Source organism: Chelon labrosus (assembly GCF_963514085.1).
Source record: "Chelon labrosus genome assembly, chromosome: 9".
In the NCBI taxonomy this organism is placed as follows: domain Eukaryota; kingdom Metazoa; phylum Chordata; class Actinopteri; order Mugiliformes; family Mugilidae; genus Chelon; species Chelon labrosus.
In genome coordinates, this window is record NC_140359.1 from 5,796,413 (window position 1) to 5,810,614 (window position 14,202).

General features: G+C 39.8%; 1 protein-coding gene across 1 annotated transcript; it reads left to right on the forward strand.

The window, feature by feature from the left end:
* The first annotated feature begins 7,168 nt into the window (after window positions 1-7,168).
* vamp5 (vesicle-associated membrane protein 5) lies at window positions 7,169-14,162 on the forward strand. Its single transcript, XM_084551564.1, has 3 exons — window positions 7,169-7,514; window positions 10,595-10,738; window positions 12,737-14,162. Exons 1-3 carry the CDS (start codon window positions 7,512-7,514, stop codon window positions 12,878-12,880), a joined length of 291 nt encoding a protein of 96 aa, XP_084407690.1. The 5' UTR covers window positions 7,169-7,511; the 3' UTR covers window positions 12,881-14,162.
* Window positions 14,163-14,202: the final 40 nt, after the last annotated feature.

Sequence of the window (14,202 nt, forward strand, 5' to 3'; positions counted from 1 at the left end):
TTGTGTCCACTCTTCCATTCTAGTCCAGAAAGCTTTGGAGCCTGAATCCATATCCAGACTGCACATAAAAACACCAGGCCTGTAGCAAGCCTATCCTCTATTATCATTTAAACCTGTCTTATTGTTGTCGCTGTTCATCATCATTATCATTATTTGTTATGTGTTCTTTGTTCAACTTCTTTCAGCATCTCTGTTAAACTTTTTGGCAGCCAGATATCTTACTCCAATTTGATAATTAGGTTGTGCTGCACTATTAAATATGAAATGGAGTGAGCAGAGCTGTTAGCGTTCAGACTGTGGTCATTAACCGCAACATGGAAAACACCTTGGAAAAAGCCAACAGCACACTGACTGTTGTTATAAATCGCAACATGGATAACATCTTGGACAGAGCTGTTCGGGCTCAGACTGTGGTCATTAACCGCAACATGGAAACCATCTTGGAGACTAAGTTTTCATCTTTGCTAAGGCGAATGAATGGATTTGGAGACCAGAATGGACAAACAGAGTAAATCGTGTCTATTGAAATGCGACTACTCGCCCTAACCCAAACAATCATAGTCTAATCTGCATTCCGGAGCCAGCCCCAGGAGATCGCTGCAGTGAGACACTCTGTCCCATCCCTGCCTCCCTTCCTTCATGGACATCTGTTGATGGTTGACTTCGTCTGGGACCCAATCAGGGACGTCTCCATGGCAACCTGCTGTATTATCGCGATGACATCCTGCGAACTGAGGCACTGACTGGGAGGCTAGACGAAGCGACTCTCCAGGCTTATGCACACACATGCGCACAAGGACACTCACACACATGCACATATGCAATTCACCTCCCTATCCCCAATCCCACGCCTTCGCAGCTTTACCCATCCAGTGCAACAGGTGGGGCCCAAAGGCTGCGCCGTAGTTAGCTGTGGCCGGGGGATGCCTGTCTACACTGGAACACCTCCACCCCCCTTTCCCCTCCCCCGGTGCAAGTTGTTTTGACCTCTTATGTTGCGAAGTGTGCTCATATGTGCTTATGTTGCTGAGGTTTTTTTCCTGGTCCCACACTGTACTCCCCCAGAGGAGTGTAGTCTGGGAGCTGTTTTTTTCTCCTCTTCTCTCCTCTTGTTTTTCTCCCCTTTCCTGCCCCCAACTTTCCAAGATGGCTCTGCGGAGGGTAGCCACGGTCTATCCTTTTGGACCAAAGCAAATTCCTTGTATGTGTAAACATGCTTGGCCAATAAAGTCTGATTCTGATTCTGATTCTGAAATGATCCTTACATGAGTAAGTAGAGAGCATGAGTAACCAGCTGGTGATTATGCAGTCTCTCAGATGCTACTTTGATAAAACCGAAGCAGCTTTGGACATGATGACAGGCACTTAACATTCAATGCTTTGGGAACAGTTTTTATCCAGAAGTAATCAGATCTCATGGTTTTTCACCACATTCATATTAGCTATTATTCTAACCTGCAGTGTCAAACTAGCTGATATGAATACGGCCTGAACATGAAGAGCTTAGAACATTTTGTTTGCTCTCTGGTATCCTACACTCAACTGAGCTCTTCATACCTGTAAAATACTTGTCCATCAGTAATGTGTTTACAGTGTATTGTGATTTTTGATTGATATTTCGAATTATATTTAATTTGCCACAGTTACTCATTACCCTACTACCACCCAACATTTTCTTACCCCTACCATTTAATTCATACAAATCATAAAAATCTACTGTGTGTCTACTTCACTGAATCAACAACAAAATAAAACTACAACTCATTCTAGCTGTTTTCACTAGGATCAATCAAATCAATGCCTGTTTATGTATTTAATGTATTAAGCATTAGTCTATGGGGAAACTCACAGATCACTGACATTAGTTTCTCCACCGCTAACATGCCTGTGACAGTAAGCAGCATTAATACTGTTTAAGAACCGGCTCAGTCTATTAGTGTGCAATCATTTTACAAGGCTTATCGTGACTATTTCCTTCTGAACTCAGGATATGGGAGATGTGAAATGGAGGATAAATGGGAATTGATTTCTTTAACCCAGTACAAGTGTTGTGAAAACGGACTTGACATTTGAGTTCTATTCCATATGATATGAAGTTAAAACACAGTATTGTCCTGAACACACTTTCGAACAAAGAGCATTTTAGTCAGCCCTAGTGTTTCCTTGTAAAAATAACTTCACCAACGCCCTGCAGTAACAGAGGGAAGGCGGCTGCAAATCCACAACTTGCTGTTTACTTTCAGTGTCAAACTTACTAGACCTTTGGATGCAGTACACAGAGAAGGCTTCAGAGAAATGTTGCCTTTTTTTTTTTAACCCGGCTACACCATCCCATCTTACAACACACTGTGGAGTACTATTAAATGCTGGTGTAGAGCTGTAGCCTTTTTTTATATAAGCTATACAAATCTGCAGTGCAGAGTATCGCGCATTACTTTCCACTGTGTTTTTATTAGTGACATCATCAGCAACTAATCCATGCCGACATGACTTTCAACACATAATAGTTGACTTTAAATAATCTGAAAGTGTGCAACCCCTAGATCTGACTCATATAATAAATGCAGCAAGACGAATAAAATGTATTCGTGTAAGTGTATTTTTGACAGATGTCAAAGTTATCATATATTCACATATATGATGAACATGTTGTCTTCACACTAGAGTTGGGCAGTTTCACTTGTGTAGTTGGGTAATAAACAACACGTAACTAAACTTACAACAACACAAGAGCAGGTTAGAAATGCTCTTAAATTCATCAATAGCAGCATTATTACCACGAGTATTACTCACAGTACTACTATTCACAAGCAGCTCAGTGACTAAAGCAACAGTATAATAATCTAATAATATAATCTCTATGACCTCAGGTAACCCTAACCCACAAAATCCAGCCATACAGCCATGCTTTTATTATGTATGTTGATGTAACGCAGGTGTTCAACCAGCAGACGGCGCTAAAGACACAGCTTTAACTGGCACAAGAGCTCCCCACAGTCTAACAAATGGCTTTGGTACGTTTATTCCATAAACACTCATCACCACTGTTGGCTGTTTCTTCTCACACTTATTCTGTTGCAGGTTAAGTCTCTGTCAGCCATCCAGTTGGGAGAGATCATTTACAGCCCCTACAAGGCTCCCCCTGCTGGGCTCATGTCAACCAATAGGCCCCCACAGTCACAGCTTCATGGATGGAAAATTAAACTCCAAAACACATACCAAGTTTCAAGATTCTGGAGAAAAATCGTGTTTACATAGAAGTGTATTTGCAACAGCATTTGAAAACTGTATCAATAAATGTCATCTGTTGCTTAGGATTATTTATGGTCTTATCTGTGGTCCACGTATGTTGTTTTGGGTGTTTTCCACTACCTTAAAATATTTCATAAACACCATCCTATTCTGAAGTATGATATTTAGTGGTCTTATGACATTTAATACCTATTTCTCTTTTTTCCTCCGCTGTTTGTTGATTGGCCACAGGATGGAGACGGGGAGTCCCACTGGTCTGACTTCTAGATTAGAAGATCAGAAGGGATTCCCCCATAGCTTCCCTGTAACTTCCAATTAGCTCTCAGCGAAACAGGAAGGGGAGTTATGAAACGCCATCCTACACTTTTTGTTTCTGTTCAGTCTATTCCCAGGGTTTACTAATAGTGACACAATGGACAGCAAAAAGCACAAACTAAATGTATTTAAACTATTGTAATAATGGAAAATGACATCTAGTTTGCAAACAGCGACTCAGCAAAAACAAAAGTGGTTCATATTAGTTTGAGTAATTTGAAGAATGCAGTAAGAAAAAAAAGGGGGGTGTGCTATAAAAGAGGCCCAGCTGGTGAGGCTGGTCGCCAGAATACCTCATGCTCACCAAGAGTTATGTTCACATGAGTTTGGATGAAACTATGAGATCTCTTAAATCACATTCCTCCAATTCTTTTAGTTTTATTTTAAAAATGCCTGAAAGATGGACCAGGCATATGAAACAGTCCTAAGTGGATTCAAACCAGAAAGACCAACTAAATAATTAGACTTTTGAACAGTTAATGACAGGCTTGGAACTTTTGTCAAGAAGAGGTGAAAAAAAAAATGATCAAGATTTATCCCCACGATCAACAGCCTCTCAGACAAACACAAAGCCCATTTGTCACTAACGGGAAATCAGCCTGGACTCAGACTGTCGTAGTCATGGGGATGTGATTCTACCGTCCATTCATGAGCGTCAGGCAATGATGTGCGGGCAGTGTGACCAGAATGATGAATATAAGCTTTGTACAAGTGCAGTTTTTCCCAGAACAATCCTTTGTTGGCCTGGTGCGTGACCCCATCAGATCTGACCTGAGTCAGCCCTGATTAGAATGATGTTCAGTACGTACAGGATGTGGATCTCATGTATATGAATGTGCTATACTATACTATACTATACTATACTATACTATACTATACTATACTATGATACATTCCACTTTAGAGATGACAATTGTTAAAGACGAAATAAATAAGAAAAGCCTATTATTAGGTTTAGTAGGTACTGTATTTCTGTTTGTTTTTCATTGTCTGACAATATGGACACTGTGGGGAAAACCCACAACCCACTACAGTTGCCTTTTATTCATCTCATAACACAAATCTGCTCTAAATGGTTCCTTACTTTCATTTTCCTACTGGTGGCGGCTCTATAGGTGACAAAGCATGAATCACCTTCTTTCTTTGTTCATTAAGTGCTGTTTAACCTCACAAAATGAAACATGGGGGATTTTGTATCTTTTGAAAAATGTAATTTACCCTTTTGATGTTCATGGAGGAGGTGAATTAACCTACTTCCCATTTGTGGAATTTCTTCACTATCAACACTCCATCATACCATTTGTTTACATCCTCCTTTTGCATCCTCTGATACAGATTAAATGTAAAGCAGATGAGAGCTAGTTGGTGATTCCGATTCATTTTGCAAAAAATGTCTCGATCACTCCCCTGTGTCCGGACGTTTTCCATAAACAGAAGCAGTAATTGGGTCTGATGGTGTGTTAAGTTTGGCACATAATCGAAGACTGTTGGAAAGAATTTTAATTGCATGTGAGTGACGTAGTTGAACTACAATGAAGCTCCTTCTCATAAGCATGGCTGAGACACGCGGAAGCACTCATGATTAATAGTCTGAGTAACAACACACTGTCCTGCTTCAAAAAAGAAACCTCTTCATGTGACCCAACATCCTGTACGTCATAGCGTTAGTGTAACTATATCACATTTAAGTCCCGCAACTGACTCCCCTGCAAGACAAGAGTGGCATTGTATTGGTTTCAAAAAAAGAAAAACTACAATATGTTAAAATTACATGAGTGAATTCCATTATAGTAAACAACAAAGCACTGTAAAGAGACTGGAAGTCCCTATGCGGATATTACACATACTTCTCGAGATGTGTAATATAGCTGTCACCTTTTTATAACAGTGCATAGCCCACAAGTAGGCGACACCCTTAAGTGATCGGTCTGTGAAGGCCTCATGGGTGTCACAACTTTATGTCATGTTTCAGAAGTAAAGAGAAACATGGGCTGATACTGTTATTGAGTTTTCCTGCTGCACAAAGGAGATAAAGAAATGATTGCCGCTGCATTCAGCTGCCCCTGTTACTTTCAGTAGCAACTCAAAGGAAAAAAAAAACAACTATGCATAATGCCTGATAATAATACGAACATAATAATTCATCTTATCTAGACCTATACGTTACACCACTGTTTATCAATTCTATGTATTTGTAGCCTGATATTTACTGTATTTATGGCAAACAACAATGTAAAGAAAGTAAAATAATTATGAAATTAAGACTGTGCATGCTTTACATCTATTGTTCACCTCATACAAACTATTCTAAACCAGCCCCAACTACTTTCATTTCAGATCTTTGAGCCTTTAGCTTCTACAGCAAATTTTATTGAATCAGTATTAGTATTTTTGATCACCTGAACAATCATATTTCACACATATTTCAAGATTTCTTCAGCAATATAATGAAAACTCCTTAAAAAGTACAAGAAACAACTGAGTCAGTGCATACCTCTCTGGCACACGGCTCAATTTAAAACACATTTTTTTTGAAGCAGCCTTTGACACTGGAGCCTCTGACGGACAAGGGTCGTTAGAGCACCATTCATAGGGAAGAGGACAGGGACAAAACAAAAGAGCTGTTGATTCAACTGTGTGTGTGTTTTTTTAATTTGAAGGCTGTGGTTTGTAGTGGTATTGAACTGTCTTGTGTTTCTCTTATTTTGACAAAGGAGTTCTAGTTAATGTGCTAGGCTCAGTGACAGAAACATTTTAGTGTTTAACTCAGTCCAGTTTAACAGTGCCACAAGCTACATCGTCCAAAATGATCATTTGAATTACCACGTTTCTTATTCTGTTTCAACATGTAATGAACCTTATCTGTTTCAACTTCTTTATTGTATTCGTGCATTTCAGATTTTGTGTTTGTCTTGATGTCTCTTGAAAAATGGTGAGAAAAGTGAGCAATATCCTGCTGTCAGACAGGACAATATCGATGGAAACTGAGCTGTATTATTATCCACGAATGATACCGAAACACTTTCCCTTCTCCTTTTGTCTTCCAGCCTGTTATTCCCTTCTTCCTTCTCTATCTGAAGCGAGGTTTGTGATTACAATGAGCAAAATCAGCATACCCAAATCAACACCAACAGAGTTAATCTCAGCACTTTTAAAGTGTCTACATAATAATAATAATAATAATAATAATACCTTTATTTATATAGCACCTTTAAAAACAGCATTTACAAAGTGCTTTGACAATCAAAATGTATTAATTTTCTCTGTGATTGACCCCCAGAGGCCACAGTAGAGAGCAGTCTGCTCCACTTACCACTTTGGAACCTCAAGCATCAGCGGCATAAAATTCTGAATCTTAGTGCAGGACTGTTATAGAACGCATTTGTTTTCACTAGTGCACCTCTCCATTATGCACTCTCTGGCCAGTTCATTATGAACTGGCCTCAGATGATTGGTCTGCTGCAGAGAGTGCATAATGGAATCGAATGAAATAATTTCAAGTGGCACAAAACACAGTACGGTAGATAAACAGATACATAGCTAGATAAACAAACAGAAATATAAAAAGTAAAAGGGTAAAGCAGGCTTGTTGAAACATGGTGCTGTGTAATGGCACAAGTTTGAACCATTGACTGCCACTCGGGGAAGTCCGGGCATGGTCACGTGATTTTTTTTTATTTTTTTTTTGTAACGTTCGGCTTTCCGGGAATACGTGAACGCCTCACAAGGACACAGCAAAAGCTCAACAGGCAGAAGGACAGTGAACAGAAGTGAAAGTAACATTCGAGGTTACATTGAAGGAGTCTAAAAACAGTGTGCCGTTTCTTAATATAGACGTTTGAAATTGCGTTTCCCGTTTTTATAACGTTACCTTGGATTGATCTTTTAAATGCTCTGGATCCAGTGACAGCTTCGACACACGCACAGCAAGAGACGCGACAGACATGGTAAGTCAACACCAGGCGCCCACTTTGGGTTTGCTTTAATGTCTGTACACCGTGAATAAGGGATACAATAGGAGATAAGATGGACCTTTTTTGTTTGTTTGTTTTTGCGGAATACATTTTAAAAGTATGCTGTTTTCATCTGTAAGATGTGGGCAAACCCCCTGTCAACTTGTCTAAAAACAAATAGCATGTGATCCGAATGGATATCTTTCAGGAAAACTGGTAATAAATTAATAAATAAAGGCCTCTAATTTGTCAACTGTAAGACCAGATTTAATTTTGACACTGTGTACCTACTTTATATGCCTCGCATTTTATTTGAATGTTTATGTGGTTTTTATTTTCTGTTTCCAAGAGAGATGATAAGGGCTGATATCACTATGTACTCGTATACCGATCAGGTGTAACATTATGTAAACACTCCTTGATTTCAGCAGCCATCCCCAGCAGGATGCAGCCTGACAAAGGTACACAAACTAAATCGATTTAGGAACAACTCAAAAAACACAAGGTGTTGACCTGGCCTCCAAATTCACTAGATCCCAAACTGGTCAAGTATCTGTGGGATGATCCACAGAGGCCTCTCTGCTCAACCGACTGGACCCAAAGGCCCCCACTAACAACATCCTGTTACCAGACACCACAGGACACCCTCAAAAGGTCCATGTCCATTCTCTGATGAGTCACAGACCTACACAATATTAGGAATGTGGTCATAATGTTATGTCAGATCGGTGTATGTAGTTGTATTTAAATATAGGTTTATGTACTTGAGTGCATGTGTATGCACAAGTAGGCTAGGTTGTTTATCTGGTAGACACTTATGCCCTGAGGTTCTGTCATAAAGGAAAATATTAATAAAAAGGTAAATGACAATAATTTACTTTAATAACTGAAAAATAGAAACCCAACTTGGTGTGATATTCAAGAATAATTAAAAATAATAATAAAATAAATGAAGTGAGCCAAACAAGTTTCTCTTAAAAGAAGCACTGGAGTGAAAGATAAACTAATTCAGTTTTAAACATTTCTTGTCTGTCTTATCTTTTAACAGCAGAGGTCCCACAGGCCTGCTCTCCATTAGGGTGAATGAACTGTAATAAAAACACAAGGTTTTCATGGTTAGTTATTCTCACTGCACAGGTTTTTAAAATGACATGGAGTGCCATACTACAGACATGCTACAACATGCTCAGGGTTAATACCAGGTAGATTAACGCGAGCAGGAGGGAGGGAAGGAAGGAAGCAAGGAATGGAACTGGAATGGGCAGCAGTTCCTGTGTTAAGACGTTGCCAGCTGAATTTAAAACACAGACTATTGTTTGGCTACCATTAGGTGTGCCCAGAATGAGATAAGAATGGTGCATGGGGCATCCATAAATCAGTTTTCACTAGTTAATGATAAAATAGCCAGACTCATGAGCCAACGGTTGAGTTGTAAACGCATAACCAAGGTGCTGAGTGTGTACTTGTTTTGTTCTTTCTGTTGATTTCCTGTTCCTGTCAAACTTCTGGTTTCCTCTCATGGCTCAGAGGGCAAATGTGAAGTAGAAAGCTGTCAGGATATAAATTACTTTGAGGTCAAACTGCTCTTGAATATCCTGCTTCAGTGCTCTTCTTGTTGTTTTGCTCAACTGTTTCCTCATTTTCTAGAAAACCTGCCCTGCCTCATTTTTTGTTTATTTTATCACTTGTTTTTTGTTTCCTTTTAGGGCTTAAGTTTCGCTTAGTGTTGGCACTTTTGTAATAATGTTCTTCGTTTGCATCCTCGAAAAAGAACTGAGTTATAAAGCTTAATGTACTTTTCCTTAATCTGCTGGAAAAACAGGCCACAGCTTGTTGATTTGTTCTGCCTGCATCTGTGTTTATAGAACAAGGACACAGATCTATATCAGTCAGGCTAAGCTGGTTGTTTTCTTTTCAGTCGGCACACATATCCAAAACTAACTTGAAGAAAATAGATTTAATAATAATTAAAGTACATGAACCTCCCACATTGCTATGAACCAGTAGTTCTTTACAAAAAAGTATGAGAGGAACTCATTCATAAATTGTTTTTGTAAAAGACCCATTCAAATTCTGCAGCTAGATTGCATTGAATTGCATTGCAACAGAGCATGCATTCAGTGTCATATGATGCAGTGTGCTGGGTGGGGTTAACCAAAGTTTGAAATATAACATTTTACTTCCTGTTATTAATCAAAAAGTTCTACTTTGACTTCTTATATTTTTGTATTTTCTCTCACTTGCAAGTATGTTTGGTGCCATGTATTCCTGGGCTGTACTTTACATTGATAACTCAAAATGACCTGCCATGTTGTCTGTTTATCTCAAAACATTAAAATCATAAAAGCTCACAACAGAAAACACATTATCCATGGCACAGACTGTATATAAATATGGACCATGTGTCCCCACTTCTTTGCATTGGCCAAACTGATGCTATTTTCCCAGGGATAGGGGCAACACCATCTTGCCACTTTGGAGGCAGAGTCTGCCTAGTACGGTCCGTGAGTGGAGACATGTGGAGCTGCGATATCGATGACCTGCCCACACTTCCGTCAGACTCCCCCACATTTCATTTCATAAATACTGCGCTCTGCTCTATCTCCACCAGTTGCAAGGAAGTGTTGGATTATACATTGTACTTATTAACTTATTTATTTTTTCCAACTGTTTGAACCAGGTGTTTCTATAGCTTCAAACAACTAACTAAATAGATAAATAACTATGGATAATGGAAACTTGAATATGAATCGGTATTATGTTAACGACCTAAAATGACTGAAACCATCCTTGGACAAAAACATTTTTTAATGTGTACTTAGGTGTTTTAATTTGGCTCAAGTCTCATCTATTAACATGGATGAAGCAGAGCTCTAGCCATTCTCCGGCGGGATCTCTACTTGCTTTGGCTTCACTTTTGAGGAGCACTTCCACCGTCCATCTTTATACTGCCTATGATCCATGGTTATCTGACTATGAGAGAGTTCAATCATGTAAATTCCCACGACAAGTCACTGGATTAATTCACACTGGGTCTCTCTATTTAACCATTTTCGCCTGTGCTGATTGGACAGGAGGACGGAAAGAGCCGCCTGCAGCAAACACAGGACGAGGTGGAGGAGGTGAAGCTCATCATGGTGGACAACATCAACAAGGCAGATGAGAGATCAGGAAAACTGGGTGACCTGGAGGTTAGGGCTGAAGATCTGCAGCTAAAGGTAAGCATGTGTAGAGTTCAGAGAATATGTCCAACTGGCAAAACACAACTTCCTAAACTTACACCACACTATTTTGTTGTGACGGTTTCTGTGTTGCATGTATCGGGCTGTAAGGAGAATAATTGGAGCAAATGGTGCACAGACTCGCTTTCTGCAGGCCTCTTGGGATTAAAACTTAAGAAATGTCATCTTGGTGTCTATTAATACTCTTTAGGTGGAGCTGGAGAGGAAAACAAATGTACAATTTACATCCTGATTGTGTTTTATGGTGCTATATTTAGAAAGGTATTTCCCATTGTTTCCTAAGATGAATGAACCGAATTGGTCTCACTGGGTATGACAGAGAGAGTCCAGGACATGCCACGAGGCGAATGTCCGTCCGGGGGTCGATGAGCGGGTCACATCGTTCCCACATTGCTCCGCTGGCCTGCGTTATGACCCGACAGTTCTGCTCTGAGCAGTTCCCAGAGAACTAAGAAGGTGGACAGACAAAAGATTGAAATTTGGATCAAACTGACCCACAAAAGGGGGGCTCATATATTTGACGAAATCACAGAGAACTGTTATCACATTCTGCTGTTCTCCTCAGGTCTATGGAGCATTTGAGGGTTTTGGTGTTTGATGCCAACCTCACTGTTTTGGTTTAGTCTCACTACTCTTTTCCAGCAACCGCAGGCAGCTGTTAAATATAAAAAAGAAAACCCAGATAAACATTCTGTACACCACCTGCCAAGCGTCAAATACCAAGCAGAAAAGAACAGGCCAGGTACATGACCTCAGATGATTGGTGTGTCTTCTGGATCCATATAGCTCAGAAGCATGTTTGTTATATTCATTTTATTCAGTGACTAAATGTCAGTGTTGCCTTTGCTGCCTTTTTCACTGCCCTGAAAATTTGGAGTCATGTTTCAGATGAATGTAAGACTAATACTGTTATTCACTCAATATTATTTTCTGATAATTCCTGATTGTTTCATTAGGCATTTCTGCTGTTAAATAGCCAGCTGCAACGCAGGGAGACTGAACCACATTAAAACCTGGTTTATACTCCCTCTATGGGTCTATGCAGAGCCTTCGCTGTAGCGGACCACGCCGAGCATTTCTACTAGTTACGCAACTAAATTGCTAGTCAGCACCTAGTCAGCTGTGTTGAGTTTCTCTTTGAGCACCTTGTGTTGGAGAGGAGTTAAGACTTTAGATGACGGCTCTAGTGTAACGATCAAAAGATGTTCTGTGTTTGTCTGTCCACTGAGAAACGTTAACGAGGAACTGCATCTCTGACTTATCACAGCTGTTACAGTCTGCATCGCGATGACATACTGTTACATTTCTGGGGAGGTGCACGTCAGACTACGGTTTAGATTACAGTGTAGGGTGCAGAACTACGCTACACCTACAACACATGACCATAGATCAAGCTCAAGGCTGTGGATCTTTAACCAACACAATGAGCTCAAAGACAATAAAATGTCTCAATAGAAAATGCTGGGGTTTGGGGTAAAACATGTCAGTTGGTGTAGATTTAAATGAACCACATTGTCAAGTATGAGCACTGCACTTCTATTTGATAGATGCTTTCCTTGTTTGCCTTTGTCACATCCATATGATCCAGAAGTGTGCACTTCCTGAATTTAAATCTCAGTCATTTGCTTGTTTTTCCCACTGAAAACTCCTCAACTATGGACACAGACCAACAGGACAGTGCTCCAACAGAGTGAACCACTTTAGTTGTTTGACAAAAGTGGTTCACACTGTGGGTCATGAACCATTGGTAAAATAAAAATGTTGAATGGGGGCTCTTAAAGTAAGGAAATGTGGGGAAACAGTGGAGAAATGTACTCCACCTAGAATTCTGGTTACATACTCACGAGAAACTGCAAATTCAAACACAGGATACAGATACCTCTGTTTTTGCAGTCATGCATGTTTACTTGGACATTGATCACGTTGAAAAACATGATAATAAGATCTTTTAATTGTGTGTATTTTCCCCCCCAGGCTAAAGCTTTTGAGAAGACCACCACCCAGGTGAGGCAACAGAAGCAATGCGAGAACAAGAAGATGAAATATGTGTTTATTGGCGTTGGAGTGGCAGCGGCCGTCATCATTTTGGGACTTGTAATCTTTGCCCTTGCCGGTTAATAGTGCACAAGGACAGCAGTTCCAACAAAAGGAAAAGGGTGCTGGGATTGAAGTGGGACATGAAGTGAATAAAGACAGAAGGTCCAGGAGAAGAGGAGCTAAAACTGCGGGACTCCAGCATCTAGCGGGAACTGCTCCGTCTGTCATATTTCTATGTTTTGAGATGTTTATGGGAGTGTCATGCCCATTCTTCATTATAGTCTTAAGTTGATATGGTACCGGTAATTGCTCAGCTGCTTCTTTAATTTTTGACATTACTTTCTAAAGGCCAGACCACATTGGAAGGACATTACAGTTCACTCACAGATTAAATGTTCATTGAATGGACATCCACAGCATAAAACCGTCCTGTTAAATATCACTGTCACTCAAATCACTCAAAGTTCTCTGGCACCACATAATTTAGTTTTGTCAGCTGTCCCACTTACATGGTGATGTGAATAAAGGGCACAGCTTGGTTCCTTGGTGCAATGTTTGCACATGTTGTCCAGTGTCAAGAAATGATGTGGAAGCACATATGTTCATGCTGTTGTCAGTCCTCTAGTTTCTCCTCCTCTGCAGAGAAGACTAGTGAGAAAACAAGTGTATTGGAGTGAATGAGGATCAAATGCATGTCTTCACATTGGTTGTCTACCCCTAATCCTTCACATTGCTTAAACAGACAGCACCACAGAAGTCAGAGTTGCAGTTTAGATGCTGTATTCTCTGTGTGGAAGACTAACTCTGGGCTTTCAACATTTTATTTTTTAATGATTTATTTAAACCTTAAATCACCAGATTTTTCAGACAATCAGGTCTCCTATTTAATGTTTTAGTCATGTCTTGAACTGCTCATATCAGTATAAAATCCATTTCACTCCATCACACAAGTCATCTATAGCTGTAATACACATCGATCCCTTTAAGACTGAAAATGATCTGGATGAAAGTTTATCTGCACTGATCAGAGCGATCAGTGACTCCTGGTGGCTGATATTTTTACTGCAGAGCAGAGGGCGCAACATGTCTTGAACTGATGTTGTCTCATGTGTAACTATCAAAAGCTAGTAAAAGGTTTAATATTTATTTGTGGGTGAAAGCTTTGAAAATCAATCCATGTCTTTTTAGGGGTCTTTGAAAAATGGTGAGTCTGTAATGGGTCTGTTAATGCAATGTTTACCATTATTTTCCTAACGATCTTGCAGTCACTATAGAGATGAGGTGTGCCCGTCCTTCAGTAGATGTGCATAGTTTATAGCCTGTAGCAAATCTGCAATAAACACGATGTTTATTCCTTGTTTTATTTCATGTTTTGTCCTTTGATGAAACAGTAAAATTGCTTG